Source organism: Macrotis lagotis, chromosome 1 (assembly GCF_037893015.1).
Source record: "Macrotis lagotis isolate mMagLag1 chromosome 1, bilby.v1.9.chrom.fasta, whole genome shotgun sequence".
NCBI classification, from domain to species: domain Eukaryota; kingdom Metazoa; phylum Chordata; class Mammalia; order Peramelemorphia; family Peramelidae; genus Macrotis; species Macrotis lagotis.
Genome location: NC_133658.1, coordinates 610,903,333 through 610,922,508, shown reverse-complemented (window position 1 = coordinate 610,922,508; position 19,176 = coordinate 610,903,333). Strand labels below are relative to the sequence as shown.

At 37.9% G+C, this 19,176-nt stretch overlaps 1 protein-coding gene across 1 annotated transcript in view; it reads right to left on the bottom strand.

Annotated features, from left to right (window-relative positions):
- Positions 1-14,179, bottom strand: part of LOC141507389 (hereditary hemochromatosis protein homolog) — a 73,882-nt gene extending 59,703 nt beyond the window's left edge. Inside the window, exon 1 of the mRNA XM_074214987.1 lies at positions 13,905-14,179. Within this exon, the coding sequence (XP_074071088.1) occupies positions 13,905-14,010 (106 nt within the window). The 5' untranslated portion in view covers positions 14,011-14,179. The remainder of the gene's footprint in view (positions 1-13,904) is intronic.
- Between the last annotated feature and the right edge of the window lie 4,997 nt (positions 14,180-19,176).

Below are 19,176 nucleotides of genomic sequence, written 5' to 3'. Positions count from 1 at the left end.
AAATTATTGGGGAAATTGGAAAATAGTATGACAAAACTATGCATAAACCTATACTAAAATGTTCAAAACGGGGTACAGGATTTAGATATAAAGGGTGATATCATAGATAAGTTAATAGACCAGGAAATATTCATCTATCAGATCCATGGAAAGGGGACAAATTTATGACTAAACAAAACTTAAAGTAGATTATAAATTTCAAAATGAGTGATTTTGATTATACTAAATTAAAAAGTTTTTGCACTAATAAATCAATGCTGCCAAAATTAGAAGGAAAGCAAAAAGATGGGAGACAATCTTCACAACTAGGAGTTCTTATAAAGATCTCATTTCCAAAATATATAGAAAATTGCACCAAATTTATAAAGTTACAAGTTATTCCCAACTGATAACTGGTCAAAGGATACAAATAGTTTTCAAATGAAGAAATTAAAGCTATAAATAATCATATGGAAAAAATGCTCCAAATCATTATTGATTAGAGAATTTCAAATTAAAAAAACTCTGAGTTATCACCTCACACCTATCATATTGACTAAGATGACAAAAAGGGAAAATGATCAATGTTGGAGAGTTTGTGGAAGGATTGGGACCTTAATGCATTGCTGGTTGAATTGTGAGTGGATCCAACCATTCTGGAGAGCAATATGGAACTATGCCCAAAGAGCAATAAAACTGTTCATACCCTTTGATCCAGTAATTCCAATTCTATGTCCAGAAGAAATCATAAAAAATGGGAAAAAAATCCCACATGTTCTAAAATATTCATAGCAGCTCTTTTTGTAGTGGCAAAGAAATTGAAATTAAGGGGATGTCCATCAATTGGGGAATGGTTGAACAAGTTATGATATATAAATATTATGGAAGTTTTGTTCTATAAGAAATCATAAATGGTCAGACTCTAGAGAAGTATGGAATGAATTACAGGATCTGATGCTGAGTGAAGAGAACAGAACCAAGAGAACATTCTACACAATAACAACAGTGTGAGATGATCAACCTTGATGGAAGCGACTCCTCTCAGTTCAGAGAGCTAGGACAACCCTATTAGATTGGTTTTGGACAATGCTATTTCCATCCAGAGGAAGAAAAACAAAGCAAAACAAAATAAAAAAAACCCAAATTTCTCTTAAATATTTCTTTCCCGTAATCTTAATTCTTCATACTGAAAATGACTAATCTGTAAACACAAATAAGTATGTACAATATTAACATGACTGTTTGCTGCTGAGGGGAGGGGTTGGGAAGGGACAATGGAAGGAAATTTTGTAACTTAAATATATATATATATATATATGTATGTGTATATATCTATATCTATAGATATATACTTATGGATGAAATGTTGAAAACTTTCAAAACACATATTTGGAAAAAATATCAATGGAAAAAGAACAAAAAAAATAAAAAAGGACAAAGAACAAATAATATATCTCTAGATATATCGATTTATCCTTCTATCTGTCTGACTGTTTATCTGCCTATCTTATCCATATCCCAAAAAAAGGACTTTCTTATACACACTCTAAGATAGGGAATCTACAGTTTTTTTGTCTGTCTTTGTGGAGCATTAAGTATAATGTTTATGTATGTAAATCTGGAGATAGCTAATAATCCAGATTGAGAGTAGAATCCTGTCTGTTATCAGTCCTATATTTGTTTTTGGGTTGTTTTTCTGTATCTCTTTCAAATCCCTGCTTCGGCAGAAAGTTAACAGGTTGAGGGTTTAAACTCAAGCATTGTATGTTCTTTTTGTCTTGTCATCTATATTTAAAATTAAATCACCGTTTTCCCAAAATCACCATCACATACCTTTTCTCTCTATTTGCCCATTAACCTGTAGGTCTGCCTCTGTATTTCTTTGTGGTTCTATGCCTCTCCGAGTCTCTGTGAATGTAATTCTGCACACCTATGTTAATCATTTTGGGAAATTCTAAGCTTTCAAAAAAAGAATTGGTCAAGTGTGGAAATGTAAGGATTGTATTGATAATAGTAAAATAAACTTATCAAGAAGTATTAGAAATTTTACTTGGGAGTTTTGCAAATTAAAGTGAAGTAGGAATCAATTTAGGGATAAATTTTGAATTGGTGTATATTTTGAACTTAGAAATTTTACTGCAAATTATTTGAAAATCCCACTCTAATTTTTATAATAGATTTATTATTTTATAGCTAAATAGAAAGGAGACCACCAGGTATAACTCTGTTCTTTTATCCTGTACCTTTAATTGTTAGTCTTAATGGAAATTAATTGACAGCATCCTACCAGTCCTAAACCACAAGACCCTTACAGAATTTTGACCAAATTTAAATTAAACTGAAAGATTTACTAAAAAACTCTTCCCTTGGTCGAATCAAACTAAAATGATTTTTTATTAGATGATACAAACCCTTCCTACCTTCTGATCTCTCCATTTGGAAAAGAAAAGAAGTTGCAAGAAATAGTACAAGAGGAGGGCAAGAATCCTAATCATTTTAACATCGGGCTCTGCAAAAATGTTAAACTATATGTAAGACTTTAGTTTGCCCATTTGTTTAGAAAGAATTCTATTACAGCTATTCTGTTTGTTATAATAGAACTATTGAGACAGAAGAAAGGAAAGGGGCAGGAATTGGAGAAAGCTCAGACCCCAAGATTCCAACCCCAGCCTTTCTCCAGATGATCCCTTCACTAATTTCAGAAGTGGACAATTACTCCAGGTTTAACTGAATCCCAGAACTAAAATTTGTAGATTATGTTCAATTTAAGTTGCTCACCTAGTATCTGATATCAGGGCAATGTGCTTAAAGTTGCAAAAATAAGTTATTGTCCATTAAGACATACTTGATAAAGAACATTTTTTAAATTGGGGCAATGTTGTTTGAAATGTGTATTACCCTTGTGAAAGCTATTTGTATGTGAATTATGGTAGGAATTGAAAAAAAAAAACTCTCCTGACTTATAAATTACACAATATTAACTCTCTCCAGACTCTGAAAAGTGAAGAGGAAGTAAGCCAAAAAGAGAGTAAGTATGAATCAATTTGTAAAGTTGCTTCCAGTTGATCTCTGTAGGTCTCTATTGTTAACTGGGCCTTCAAGCCTTTTGTAATCTGTTAGCCAGGTTGAGAAAACCCAGAACTTCACTCTTGTGCTTCCTGAGCACAAACATTTTGATGTAAGAAAGATTTTGAACTGATTCCAAGTCCTGTGCATTATTCCCCTTACCCCAAGTCTTCTAACACTTATCAAAGACCTTGATAATTAACATTTATTTATATAGTACTGATTATGTTCCATAAAATGTGCTAAGAACTTTCCAAATATTGCTTTTGATCCTCACAATAACCCAAGGAATTAGATGCTATGATTATTCCCATTTGAAAGATGAGAAAACTGAGGTAATCAGAGATGAAGGGAGTTGTTCAGCTAGGAAATGTCTGAAACCAAATTTGATCCCAAATCTTCCTGATTCTTATCCACAACACTACATAAAGGTGATAAATCCCAGCACTTAATAGAATGGTGGAAATAACTTCTATCAATTATTCTTTCTATCTATCCATCCTTCCATCTATCTGCAGCATGGTGAATAGAGGGCTGTGCCTCAAGTCATGAAGACATCTTTCCGAGCTCAAATTTGACCTCAGACATTTACTAGTTGTGTGATCCTGGGTAAGTCGCTCAACCCAGTTTGTCTCAGTTCCACTTCTATAAAATTAGCAAGAAAAGAAAATGAGAAACCACTCCTTTATCTTTATCATGAAAATCCTAAACAGAGTCACAAAGGTCAGAGATTACTGGAAAAAAATGACCAACAAAACATTTTATGTATAAATACTGTATATAAATATATATATATATATATAATATACAAATATATCATAGTAAATATTTATATAGTCCTTATTATGCATCAGATATTCTGCTGAATACTTTACAAGAATCTCATTTAATCCTTACAACAACCCTGTGAGCAAGATGCTAATATCATTTTTTTTAAGTTTTTGCAAAGCAATGAGTTAAGTGGATTACCCAAGATCTCACAGCTGGGTGATTATTAATGAACTCAGGTCCTCCTGACTCTAGGACTCCTGCTCTACCCACCGGGCCACCTAGCTGCCCCATAATATTTTTTTTTTTAGGTTTTTTGCAAGGCAAATGAGGTTAAGTGGCTTGCCCAAGGCCACACAGCTAGGTAATTATTAAGTGTCTGAGACTGGATTTGAACCCAGGTACTCCTGACTCCACTACGCCACCTAGCAGCCCCTGCCCCATAATATTTTAAATTCAATCTCTAAAATGCTTTCCTATTCTTCCCAACATAATAAACTTAAGGAAGGAAAACCAACTTTCATTGTGTTGTTACTTGGTCTTCTCAGACTCACCATGGCCCCATTTGGGGTTTTCTTGGCAAAGAGACTGGAGTGGTTTGTCATTTTTACATTAGAGGAACTGAGGCTAGCATCAGGGTCCCACGTCTGCTAAGTCCCTGAGGCCAAATGGAAGTCAGGGAGATAGTCGAGTCTTCCCACCTCGGGGCTCCACGGCGGCCCCAGCTCTCTACATACCAGGGACCACAGGAGGAGCCTTTGTGGGAGAGTCCCGCCACTAGATGGAGTCTTCTGCCTTTGGCTTCTGGTGGCCAAGGTTTCTCACAAAGCCAAAGCAGCACAGGACCTTAAGCCTTCCTTTAGTCCAATCTCCTCTTTTTTTTACAGAAGAAGACGGTGAGTCCCAGGGAGGACAAAGGATGTGTCTACTCTAATGCCAGAACTAGCTGGTGTGAGAACACCTGATTTGAAGCTAGTGTGCTTCCCACTATGCAAAGCAAGGTAGCCAGAGAATAAGTAATTTGTCCAGGGTCACACAGAGAATGTCTGAGGTTGCAGTTGAACTCATGTCTTCCTACTCCAAACCTAGCACTCCATCCTCTGCAGGTCAAAGCTGATATGAACCCCCATGCTTGGCCCAGGGCCTGGAACTTTTAGAATTATTCCATTTAGTCTTCACAACAACCCTGGGAAGTAGGTGCCATTATGCCTGTCATCTATCCATGTCATCTATCATTCTGGATGATAAACCCCAGCACTTAGAACAGTGTTTGTCATTATCAAGGGAATGAATTATAATAAAGGAAGGAATGCCAAAGGGTAATGATTTTATATTGATTACTATGATATGCGTAATGAATTTCATAATAATTTAGTTTCAAGAGATTCTTTTCACAGGAAGACTCTGGGTCTGGGAAAATAGGGGAAAACAAAGTAACAGAAGTCACCCATCAATCATGACAAGTCCAAAAGGCCACCTGTCCTGAATTGTGTTTGCTGTGCTAAAGAAGTTTATCAGTATAACTTATACTGTTCTATATCTCCAAATTATACAAGCAGTCCAGCTATTCCCTCAGGACACCTATTTGGTCACAAGTGATATAATTGTTGTATTGTTCTGCATGATGGGCTTGTATCAGTAAGATCACTCAAGTCCCAAATCTGTAAATTATTTGGTTCCACAATTCCAAGGAATGGAGTAATCCTATGATTTGCAAATCTGTTCCTTACAAAGAAAGTAATTAATAAATTTGCTGGCACTCTGTCTCTACCCTGCTTTGTCACAACCAGGTTAGACATGGCTCAGTAAAAATTTGATTAATATTCATTGGTGGCAGCAGTGGGATCCCTGATTTCTCATGCATTTCACACCCCCTTATGACCTAAAGGATTCAACAACTAAGACCTTGGCATCTCCCCCAAACCTCAAAATCCCTTTGATTCTCTGGTCTGCCCTCCAACAACCACCAACTTTAGGCCTCCCCATCTATTCTCTTCCATTTGATTTCTTCACCTCTGAGAAAGCAGGGAATGAAGTTGTAGTACTAACACACAAACATGGGGGGACCTTTCATCCAGTGAGATACTACAGTAAAAGCTTGGTCAATGTTGCTAAAGGCCTCCTAAAACTGTCTCCAGGGAGAAAGAACCCCACTCATCCTTGTTTCTACCTCTGAGGATATTTATCTTGATTCTCCCTTAACAGTGCTTGACCCCATGTGGTCAAAATACTCCTAAATTCACTAGAAACCCAGTATTTGTCTTTTAGCTGGCTAACCAACCTGGAAGTGACTTTGGTATCCAAGCCTAATCTGACCATCAAACATGTAAACATTCAATCCTGTCTACTTGAGGTAGAAAATGGAGATGAGACTTTAGATCATAACTGTTTAATATAGCTGAATGCTTTGCTTCCTTCTCCCCTCCCCCACTCCAGAGGATTTAAAGAAAATTCCTTTAGAGGATAGAACTTTGATTGATAAACTGCTGGATCCTGTCTGAGAGATGAGAAAGAAAACTTGGTTACTGGTTATGATATCACCAGGGTCACAGAAGTGATTGAAGCTTCATCATTCCCTAATGCCCATTCATCACAACAATCAGAGCTCTCTGCAGGAGCCAGAGTTTGTGAATTAGGAAGAAGAAAAGGAATTAACATCTACAATGACAGTAGATCTGTATTTGGGGTGGTTCACGACTTTAGGATGTTATGGAAACATCCTTACCTCCTCAGGATTGATTGCCCATTAAAAATCAGAAATTGGTTTTTCACCTATTAGACCATTTACTATTTCCTCATAGCAGTAATTCAAATTCCAGGGCACAGCCAAGAAAACACCATTCTTGCCCTTGGAAATGATTAACTGATCAAATGGTTAAAAGTGCAGCATTAATTCTGTGGAATCCCTGCAGAAATTGCTCAGGAAGTAAAAATCAACAAAAGTTTGGACTTATGAACCTATTCCTTTAGCCCCAAATGATTCTTAAGCCACTTAACCTAACGAAAGAAGAGACAGGCACTGCTCAGAAAAAAAAAAATGGTTATCACAAACCAGGAAAGATTTCAAAAAGAGGGATATACATTTGAGTTGGACCAAATGGACTTATAATATTCTTTTTTTTTTTTTTAGGTTTTTGCAAGGCAAATGGGGTTAAGTAGCTTGCCCAAGGCCACACAGCTAGGTAATTATTAAGTGTCTGAGGCCGGATTTGAACCCAGATACTCCTGACTATAGGCCACCTAACCACCTCAACTTATAATATTCTTTAAGAACTTATCCCTCTCCATGATGGAACACCTCCATTCATTCAGTGACTGGGCACCTGTGGGCTGGTAGAACTGGAGGAAGAGTTTTTGTAGGACTGCCATCACTGTCCATGAGATGTGCCCCACCTACCCCAAGCATAATTCATCCATGCCGCTGAAGTCAACTCAAGGACACTTTCCTCTCCCAGATTCATCTTTTGAAACCAGACTGAATTCTTCCAATTGCCACCTGCCCTTGATTACAAATATACTTTAGTTATGGTTTGTAGGTTTTCCTGGCGGATGGAACTGTTTCCCTACCAAAATGCCACAACTTCTAGGGTAGCAAAAATTCTATTAGAAAAAAATTATTCCATTATGGGATTTCCTCAAGAAATACATATCAATAGAGGTACCCATTTCACAGAAGCTTCATTAGCTAAGTTGCTTTCATCCTGACCAATTACTCAGCACCTCAATTAAGCCTGGTCATCAGGAATGGTTGAAAGAGTTATTGGGATTCCTCAATAAATTATCTGAGAGTTATGTATCACCTAAGCCAAAGTCCTTTCATTAGTTTTTCTAAGCCTTAGATCTAGACTATTTGGTTTTTATAAGCTCAGGCTCTATGAGATAGTCCAATGCCTCTGTACTCATGGGTGAAAAAGATAACAGCTAAAGGCTCCCTCCTGAAGTACTATATTGGTTTGGTATAGAAAAAGCAGAGACTAAATGAAGTGAGCAGAACCAGAAGAACATAGTATACATTAATAACAACATTGTGTAATGATCAGCTATGAGGAACTTGCTCATCTCAGCAATACAATAATTAAAGGCAATTCAAAGGACTTGTGATGGGAAAAACCATCCACATTTCAGAGAAGACATTATGACATCTGAATGCAGACCAAAGTTTACTACTTCCAATTTTTAAAATGTTTTATATTTCATGATTTTTTCCCTCTTGTGATTTTTCCTTTTTGTTCTGATTTTTCTTTCACAGTATAGTTAATCTGGAAATATAGTTAACATAGTTATAAATGTATATTAGATTACTCTCTGTCAAGGGGAAGGGAGAAGGAGAAGAATGTGAAATTCAAAGCCTTCCCAAAAAATGAGCTTTGAAAACTATTTTTTGCATGTTGGAAAAATAAATAAATAATTTAACTGTAAAAATAAAGAAAATAGCAGAGATCTACTAGGTAGTCTCACAATTGCATTCTTTAGAAATCCCAGTTGAGACTCAATCCCTGATCCAAACTGGTGACTGGGTCTACTAGAAAAGACATTTCAGAAAACCCTTCATTGAAAGGTCCCTTTGAAGTCCTGCTTACCAGCCCCACTGCTGCCAAAATCTGAGGAGTAGAGTCCTAGATCCACTTTAAGTACTACTCACTTTGGAGCCCACAGGTGACCTTGAAAAGTAAACAGGATCCAAGTCAGCCAACATCTGAGATAGACTGCTATTCCCAAAACCCCAGGATGAGAAGCCGCCAACAATCTAAGACTGACCCAAGAAACTGGTTATGGACTGAGGTTTGCAGTTACATCATCTATGAACAACTATTTTTTCTCCTTGTTACTGTTTACAGGGTTGCAATGATTCATAGAAGTAGCAGGTTTTTTCCTACAAAAACTTAAGTTTAATGATTAAGTTAATGATAAGGTTTTTTTTTTCTTATTTAAGGATAAAATTTCTGAGACTTTAATTTGTTTTGAGTTTTGATTACCAGGATGTTTTTCTGAATTGACATAAAGCCAACAATAGAAAATGGCATGTGTGGCAGTTTGAGAACTGCTAAGGTGGATACCTGAGAAAAGGGTTATGAAGATGACCTGGAGTCCAGGCAGGATACTTCTTGACTCTCTTTTTCTGTTATGCTATTTCCTTTCTGGAAAAGGATAAAGGGGGTTTTCCCCTTGTTCTATGATAACTGTTCTTTTTTCTTTCATAGAAAAATTTTTATAATCAAAAACCTATTTTGATATAGGTTTTGTAAACCTACATCAAATTTATTTGGTAAGTGATAAAATCAAAAATCAAAATCTATAAGGGCTCAACCCTTATTAACAAAAAGGAAGGAATATCATAGGAATTATGATTTTCATATTAATATGTGTATAATGAATTTAATAATAATAATAATAATAATAATAATTGGTTTCTAGAGCTCCTTTTCACTGGCAGGCTCTGGGCCTGGAAAAACAAAGAAACTGAAGTCATCTGTCAATAATGACAGATCTTTCCCTGGGTTGTTCTTGCCTTAAGTAAATGAAGTATATCAGGGAAAACTGTACTGAAATCCCCAAATTATACAATCAACCCAGAAATCCTAAAATTATACAATCAACCCAGCTGTTCCCATAGGACTCCTACTTGGATGGTCATAAATGATGTAATCATTGTATTGTCCTACATAGTGGTCTTGTTCTAAGAAGATCACTCAAGCCCCAAATCTGATTGTTCTATGATTCCTGTTCACTTATGATCATGTACAATATATCTGGCTCTACAACAACAAAGTGGAGTTTCAAGACACAGAGTAATCCCATGCTTTGGAAATTGGTTCCTTATAAAGAATTTACTGGCACTCTGTCGCTGGCCTGCTTTGTCACAACCAGGCTAGAGATGGCTCAGTAAAAACTTGGTTAAAATAATATTGTACTACTATGTCTATATCTCTCATCTCTCTCTCTCTCTCTCTCTCTCTCTCTCTCTCTCTCTGTGAAATGAACTGGAGAAGGAAATAGCAATTCACTTCAGTATTTCTGGCAAGAAATCTCCAAATGGAGTCACAAAGATAAGACACTAGTGGAAACGAATGAACAACAACGTGGTGGTGGTGGTGGTTTTTGTCCTTCATTATGGAAGACCAAAATGACATTACTATGTTTGAGACAAATTACAGTGTGGGATTTTGGATGATCAGACCAGTATGAGCTCAGAATGCTCTAGCACAGGTTGGGCACAAATAGTTCATATGAATACCTGGGGTGGATACTCTAAACTTATGGATGTCATGTTTCCTTTGAGCTGCTTCAATTCTGCCTTCCTCAGAGTGCAGCCCCCTCACTGATGAGGGCATGCCATACCAGTGTCTCTCATGCTGCACAATCAATCCTAAAGTTCTTAAATGAGACCTTCAGGGTGTCCTGGGATTGCTTCTTCTGACTCCCTTGTGAGCCCTTGCCCTGTGTGAGTGCCAACACCTACTCAGTTACCCCACTAAGCTAATGGGAGAAACTGAGGACAGGAGCCCCGCTCTGTTTGGGGCGGCAACTGCATTAACTTTAAGGAGGAGCTCACTGCCCTCTTCTGTAAAATGAGATTGGACTGAAGATCCAGTTTTGGCAATGGTACATCTGGCATTCTAACAACATGTCCCGTCCACCATAGTTGCCCTCTCTGTAGTAATGTTAGCTTGAGAAAGGACCTCAGTGTCTGATATCTTCTCCTGCCAGCTGATCTTCAGAATCTTCCTAAACAATTTAAATGGAAGCAATTCAGTTTCCTGACATGGCGCTGGTAGACTGTCTAGATTTCACAGGCACACAGCAATGAGGTCAGCACATGGCTCTGTAGACCTTCATTCTCTGATTCCACTTACAGGTGGTGTGGTGCTTTCTGCTGGAGCAGTTGTGTTTTCTGGGTGTTAATCGTTAGACCAAAATGAACAGAAGCAGCTACTTGGTTGCATCTGAGCTTCATTCAGCTACATTGACTGCACCAAGGCTCCCTCCACTTTGGTCTGGCTTGGAGCCTTTTCAAGTTGAAGAATTTGCCGTCACTGTATCAGTGAAGGTGTGATACTTTCAGCATGATACTTTTTAGCAGGATGTTTTTAACCCTGTTATACAACACCATAACATATGTATAAAGATAAAGACATAAATACTATATATACTAGAAATCATAGCTAGCATTTATAGAGTGTCAGATATTCTGCTAAGTCTTAGGTTGATCCTTACAACAACCCTCTGAATTAGGTGATAATATTATCCTCATATTAAAGTTGGGGAAACTGAGGCAGATGAAATGAATTGCCAACCAGTCCTTAAATGTCTGGGAGGTTTTGACGTCAGGTCCCTGGGGCTGCTATTAATGTATTAATGTATACTATGTTCTTCTGGTTCTGCTCACTTCAGTCAGCCCACCGCCCGGCTGCCCAGCCCAAAGCATGGCCCAGGCCGCTTTGTTCTGCATCCCAGTCCCAGGCCTCCCTCGTCCTCTCCCTCTCCCCGAGCAGCGTGGGGCTCCGGCCTCGCTTAGTGCGACCACCGATGCGGGGCTGGGGCCGGAGTCCAAGGGAAGACCCCTCCCCGGGCGCCCAGTTCTCCAGTCCGGAGCCCCCCGGCGCCTGTTGGGGGGTGGAGTTCTGTTCAATTAGCAGAAGGGAAAGAAAGTGTGAGTCGGGGCTGGTGGAAGAAAACAGAAAAGAACAGAAAAGGAAGGATTGTAGATGGGCCGGGGCAGTGCAAGGCGGCTCTTGTTTGTTTTTTATTTTTTTCCCAGACCAGAGAGCTAGGAGTGGGGTGGGATCGGCGCGGGGAGGACCCACCCGTGGGGGAGGGGCGGGCGGCGCCCCCGCCGGGCTCCAGGCCAAGCCAGGCCACACCTGAAAGCCCAAGCAGCTTTTTTATCATAGCGATCTGAAATGTTAAAGTCCAGCACCAATTTCCTAATTTTCATGGTATTTTGGGGGGCCGCGGCAAAGTAATAGGGTTCAGTGGCTTGCCCAAGGCCCCACAGCTAGGTAAGTATTAAGCGTCTGAGGATGGATTTGAACCTAAGTCCTCCTGACTCCAGGACCCGTGCTCTACCCATCGGGCCACCTAGCCACCCCGTAGTATTTTAAAATTCAATCTCTAAAATGCTTTCCTATTCTTCCCAACATAATAAACTTAAGGAAGCAAAACCAACTCTCATGGTGTGGTTACTCGGTCTTCTCAGACTCCCGTGGCCCCATCTGGGGTTTTCCTGGCAAAGACACTGCAGTGGTTCGTCATTTTTACATCAGAGGAGCTGAGGCCAGCGCCCGGGTCCACGGCTAGGAAAGCCTCAGAGGCCAGATGGAACGCGAGTCTTCCCCGCTCTGGGCCCGGGGCTGCGTCCATGCACCTCCACGGCGGCCCAAGCTCTCAACTTACCCGGCCGGACCTTCGGGAGGAGCCTTTGGGGGTGAGTACCGCCACTAGATGGTGCCTTCTGCCTTTTAGTTTCTAGCGGCCAAGCGTGGGGCTGGGTTCTTGCAAAGCCAAAGCAGCACAGGACCTTAAGCCTTCCTTTAGTCCAATCTCCTCATTTTCCAGAGGAGGACGTGAGCCCCAGGGAGGGCAAAAGGATTTGTGTATGCCAAGTTCTTACTAGTTAGTGCCAGAACTCCTGATTTCAAGCCAGTGTGCTTCCTATTATATAAACCAAGGTACCCAGAGGCTAAGCGGCTTGTCCACGATCACACAGAGGAAGTGTCTGAAGCAGCATTTGAATTCAAGTCTTCCTAGCATTCCATCCTCTTCAGGTCAGAATTGATATGAACCCTATTGTTTAGCCCGGTGCTTAGAACAGCCTCCAGGTTATGTAGCACTTATTAGATATCAAGCACAGGGCTAGGGTTTTACAATTATTTTCTTATTCAAGTCTCATAAAAGTCTGAGAAGTAAGTGCCAATATTATCCTGATTTTCCAGGTGAGGTTAAACCAAGGTTTTAACAGAGGACAGGTGACATATCCAGGGTCACTTTTCTAGTAACTGTCTCAAGCTAGATGTGAATTCAAACCTTCCTTATCTAGAATTGATTACAGAGGTATTCTCTTTGAGCTAATGTAAGCAATAGTCTTTTGACAGAGAAGGGAATGGTACATATTAATATTAATAACCAAATGATAAAGCATTAAAATTAATTTTCCTCATTTTTAAATAAAAAGTTCATTCTATCTCTGTTTTCTTTGCCCTGTGGATAAAACAATCAAATACTGAGTTATAATTGATACAACTCCATCCTTTAACATATTCTAAAATCCTGTGATATAAGTAGGAAGAATTATAGCAGAGAGGATCCCACTTCAAAAGGGGAGGATGGACCTAATGTTAGAGGCCTGAGCTTGAATCCTTATTTTACTACATACTATTGTAAGAAGTGGTGACCTTGGATAGTAGTGTGACTTTGGATAAGTCACTGAACCTAACTGAACCATGGTCTCCTCCTCAGTTTCTCTTTAAATAATCTTTTGTCTTTCCAGGAATGTTGAAAACAAAATCCTTGTTTACCTCTTCTTTTAATTCTTCCTGCCTCCATTTGCAGTTTTCTTGGCAAATATATGGAAGTGATCTGCCGTTTCCTTCTCCAGCTCATATTACAGTTAAGAAACTAAGACAAAAACAGGACCCAGTGGCTTGCCCAGGGTCTCACAGCTAGTATCTGAGGTTGAATTTGGACTCAGAGATTCTCTTGATTCTCAATCCGTTGTTCTATCCACTGTGTGCCAACTAGCTACCCAAAAAACATCTGTGTTGCAGAAATGTATAACTATTTCTTGGTTAAGCACTAAGCAATTAAATTAAGCTTGGTAGAAAAGAACATAAAAAAATTCAGGAAGCATGTGGGGAAAAACAGTAGTGTTCAAAGAGTGATAAGAATTTTAAAAGAAAGGGCTGGTGATTAGATAGCAATAGGGTAACAGGGTAAACTCAGGTGAAGTTTGTACGAATTGAGATGGAGATTATGAAGCCTCTATTCCCTTCGGATAAAATAAATGGCAATTGAAGCTATCAAAATAACTTTACTATTTCATCTCCATAGGCTGTCCCAGATCTGAAATACTCTCCCCTCTCATTTCCACTCACCAAAACCCCTTTCCTTTGTATTCCATTTCTCGCCTGGATGAGAATATTCTCTGAAAGACAAGGAATCCTCGTTGACACATTCCAGTTTCAGAAAGCAGCGATTCATAAAGATTTTCAGCCTTCTCTCTGATGGAATTTGAACCAAAAAAAGTAGCAAAAACCAGACCCATTTCTTCACTTTTCTTTTCTTGACCTTCTTGGGATAATAAACTTAGATACTGAGAGCTATCAGACCCTTAACAATTTCAATTTTGCTTTTGGGTCACAAGGTTTTGAATATCATAAAAGTTTAAGGAAATGGTTGAATTTCTTTCAGTTTCATTTTTAATCACAGGGCTCCAAACTGAATGAGTTTAAAGATGTTTAATCTCACTTCCCACTTTGAAAAACTGGACAAGCCTTGGGAACACCACATAGGACTTTACTGTTTTATTATTGCAGTAAAATGCTTTTTGTTGTATATTAATTTTTTAGGGTTTTTGCAAGGCAATGGGGTTAAGTGGCTTGCTCAAGGCTACATAGCTAGGTAATTATTAAGTGTCTGAGGTCAAATTTGAACCCAGGTCCTCCTGACTCTAGGGCCAGTGCTCTATCCACTGCACCACCTAGCTGCCCCGTAAAATGCTTTTTGATAGGCAGAAAGAAAAAAGGAAGTAAAGAAGGAAGGATGAAAGAGAGAAAAAAGGGAAGAAAAAAGAAAAAAGAGAAGGAAGGAAGAATAGACAAAATGAGTGGAATATTCCCTCTTAACAGTTAACATTCCTAGTGAAGTCCTCTCCGGCTTAAAAATCATTAAAACAAAGACAGACTATTACCCTTAGACTATTCTTAGAAGAGGGAGAAAGGCCTTCCATTCCCAGTCAGACACCCTCCCGATTCTGCTAAGGAGTGAAACAGTAGACTATTTCCAGGAGGACCTTGCATTGATTCCATTGGGAGGGAAATAGTGGAATACTTCCAGAGAAGAGACCTTGCAGTCTTAGTTAGCCACCTATTTGATAATATACTGTGAGAACAGTAGCTTGCCTTCTCTTGTTTAATAAGTGCTAAACTCAGAAGACCTTGCATACTCAGACATTAATTCATTTACAGAAGGTCATTAGAATTCTTCTACCCTTACCATCTGGATGGTGAGGTAATATTCTATGAAAACCTTTTATTCTTCTCTTTGTTGCTGGGTACATTTTTCGGTAAAGATTGTAACTCTGAAAACGTTAATCAATCAGTTTGGAAAAGTGGGGGCAAGGGAGGGGGGAATTGTTCTAGGCCATATAATCTTGCTTGACTGTCACCTCAGGGTAGCTCCTTGATTTTCACTACCTTTGTGAGACTTGTAGTATGCCCTTTTTTCTAGAAAAGTCAAAATAAACTTTCCTTTTTGCTCAGAGGAGTCTCTATATTTTTAAGTGGATTTTTATCCCACACAAAAAGAAAGAAGGAAGAAAGAAGGGGAAAAAAAAAGAAAAAGAAATTTGTTGGATTGCATTGAATCATTCACAGAGAAGCATTAAGTATCAGAATTAGAACCAAACTGTCATCCTAATGCCTTTGTTTCTTGTGTTTTTCCTCACCCAGTCACTGACCCATCTGTAGTCTCCCCAACAGCCTGAGTCTAGTCATTTCCAAAAGAAAGTCTTTCACCGTTGTCTCTTTAATCAGACACATCTCAGTAAGATGGTTTTAAAGCAATTTCCTATTCTGCTACAACAAGCTAATGGGCTCAAAAGACCTTAACAGTTTCTAATCCAGCTTCCTCTTTTTACAGATGAGAAAATTGAGGCTCAGAGAGGTTCGAGTGACTATCCTAAGACCACACAGGTACAAATTGGATAAGTGATATAAATATTAAAGAGTATATTTTATTTTAACTAGAGAACAGAAGGAATTCCTTGGTGGATAAGAATCCTAACCAGAGAATGAAAAAGTAGCAATCACAAAATACAAAACACACAATTTTGTGAATTTAAAATTTAAAATCTTTTGAAGAAGCAGCATGTGGTAAGAATAAGAAAATAAACTGTCAGATGGGAAATACTTTATAAAAATATCTCAGATAAAAGTCTAATATTCAAAATATAAAGAAAATTGACACAATTTCACAAGACTAAGAACTCTTTTCAAATAGATAAGTTGTCAGAGTATATGAGCAAGCAGTTTAAAAATATTAATCATCAAAACCACATAAAATTATCTAAATCACATTAAAAGCAATAAAAATAAAATAACTCTGAGGTTTCACATCACATTCATCAAACTTGGATGTTCTCTCAAAAAAAGATAAGTTCCCTATAATAAAAGTTTCTGTTTTATTAATTTTTTTAAATTAACAAAATTTTTTTCTCCCTACCATCTCCCCAACACTAGTGGAAAAGAAAAGAGAGGAAAAAAGAAAAGTGGAAACCGTGAAACAAACCATCAAGCATATTTTCCAACACTGGCCAAAAATGTATGCCTTGTTCTGCATATTTAATTCATCACCTCTCTGTCAGGAGATGAATAGTCTTTTTTTTAAAATGATAATTCCTCTGAAATTATGATCACTGTGCTGACAGAGCTTTTAAGTCACATTTGTTCATTTCTTTCCATGTTGTTAAACCATAAATTGATCCCCTGGCTCTGTTAATTTCTACATTATTTTATAGAAGTCTTCCCAGGTTTCTCTGAAACTGTCCTTTTTATACTTTCTTATAACACAAAAGTGGTAGATAGTGTTCAGAGAAGACTAGGACCTCTAGTATGAGGGCTACTGAGCCCTGTTTATAGCTGCACATCCACCTTTGGTGTCTTTCACCCATCACTCAACTCTAAAAAGCTGTGGCATGTAAAGTGCCCACACCTAGCTAAACCAAAATTTAGATAGTATCAACCCTAATTTCCTTAGGCTAAAAATGAAATAACAAAATTAGTTTTATAAATGAAGTTTTATTCTCTAGGATCTCACCAAAAATGGCTGAGTGGATGGCATTCTTACAAATGCCAACACAGAATTAAATGAATGATAAATATTTATAAAATTTAAACAAAGAACCATAAAATATTGGTGGCCAACCAATCAGGTTACACATTTATGCTTAAAGGTGTCATTGATTACTTTATGATTCTCTAACCCAACCATGAGGTCTGTTCCATATCAGAACTGTCAAAGATCTGATAAGCAAGAGGACTACTGTCTCCTCTTCTGACTTGATATTTTATGTTGTTATTAGATATGATATGATAGATAAAACATTGGAATATCTTCCTTTACAAGATGTCATAAGCATAAGAATTTATTCAGGTTCTTATCTAGATAACCAGAGCAGTTTCCTTCCTTCTCAAGCTGGTCTTGACTCTGTTTACACAACTTGAAAGTAAAACTTGCAGATACAATTAGAGGGGGACCAAACTGTTTCACAGACAGAGTCTGCCTTCAGATTTATAACAGTAAAGAGAGACCCTGTGGAAGAAAGAAGCCAACATTCCCAACTTACAAACCTCAACTAGAGACTGAGAGAACAATTTTTGATCAAAAATATTAAATCCAAACTAAAGAACATGCCTTGCAAAAAAAAAAAAAAAACACTGAATTTCCAGTTTGTTTATCTTTAAATAATCTTTTGACCTCCCAGCAATGTTGGAAACAAAGCCTTTGCACAGCCATTAAGTGTTGGAGAAATGTTTCACTATCCCCTGGTAAATTATTAAGCAATCTGGGGCTAGTAGGAGAAAAAAAAGGACCAAGAGGTAGACAGGCTGTGGGAGTAATAGCATAGAATTTAGAAATAATCTAGGGAAAAAAAGAAGAAAATACTGGTAATCAGATGATGAGGGAATATAGGGTAAATTCAGGTGATATTTGTGTGACTTTAGGTAGAGAATTTGAATTTTATTAATATTTGTAAGATTGAATTCTGTTTATTTTGTTTAGTAAAAGAATAATTAAAAGTCTCTATTCCCTTCTGATTTAAAAAGGGCTACTGAACCATCCATTTTGTGCACAACCATCAAAATAACTTCTTAATACATAAGTGAATGTTATTGACTACTCCAAAACCTTCTTTGACTTATTTCTCATATAATAAAAAATCAAATCCTTAGCATCAAAACTCCAAATATACTTTATAATATGATTCTGATTCACCAGAAAAGCACTATTTTCACCTCTTTCTCCTTTAGTTTCCTCATCTTTTTCCTCTTGTATACTCTTCATTTCAGCTAAACTGAATTAATAAAATGTTCCTTCCCTTCATTTGTGATGAACATTTTAATTTATGTATTTTTCCAATTATATATAAAGATAATTTTCAACATTCATTTTTGTTGTTTTGGTTTTTGTGAGGCAGTGGGGTTGAGTGATTCGTCCAAGGTCACAAAGCTAGTATCAAGTGTCTGAGGCCAAATTTGAACTCAGGTCCTCCTAACTCCAGGGCCAGCTAACTGCCCCAACATTCATTTTTATAAAGTTTTCTCTGTCTCACCCTTCCCCCCCCCACCCAAAGGTAGCAAGTAATCCAATATAGGTTATGTCAAGTAATTTGTTATACATATACAATTTTCATATTATCATTGTTGTTTGTCCTTCATTCCTTGAAGAAGAGGACCATGACATTAGGGAGGGGATGTCATGACAAGCAAGTGAAATGAATTTGAATGCAGGGATGCTGTGTTAAGTCACCAGCCTCACTTTCTCCTTCAGAGCCAATTGAGTTCATTGGTCAGATTCAGATCAGATGACTGAAGATGGTCCTGAATTCAACTCTTGCCACTCCAATATCAACCTACTGGTTACATTTTGTAACTGAGAATTCTGACTGTGCAGATGTCTGTAAGGAAGTTTCTGGAAAGAGAGAATTCAGAAAGAAGAATCAGAATAAAAAGGGAAAAAAACCACAAGAAGGAAAAAGCAAAAAGAAAAATTAAAAAGGTGAAAAAAATAGTATCCCTTTCCCTTTATTTATTCCTTCATTTCACCCTCTGCATTTCCATAGGTTGTCCTTGATATATGAAATGCCCTCTCCCTCTTCTCCACTTACTGAAATTCTTTTACTTTGAACCCCAACCCAGGAGCCACTTCCTTTATGAAACTTTCTCTATATCCTGGCCTCTAAAATTTTCTTAAAGTTCTTTGGTTTATGTCAGGTTAGTGGCCCAATAAATAGAACACTGGACCAATTAGGTCAGAAAGAGTTCATTGAAATCTAGCTTCTGTTACTTACTAGCATTATGACCCAAGGGAAGTCAGTTAACTTCTATCTCCCTCACTTTCCTCAACTAGAAAACGGGAATACATCTA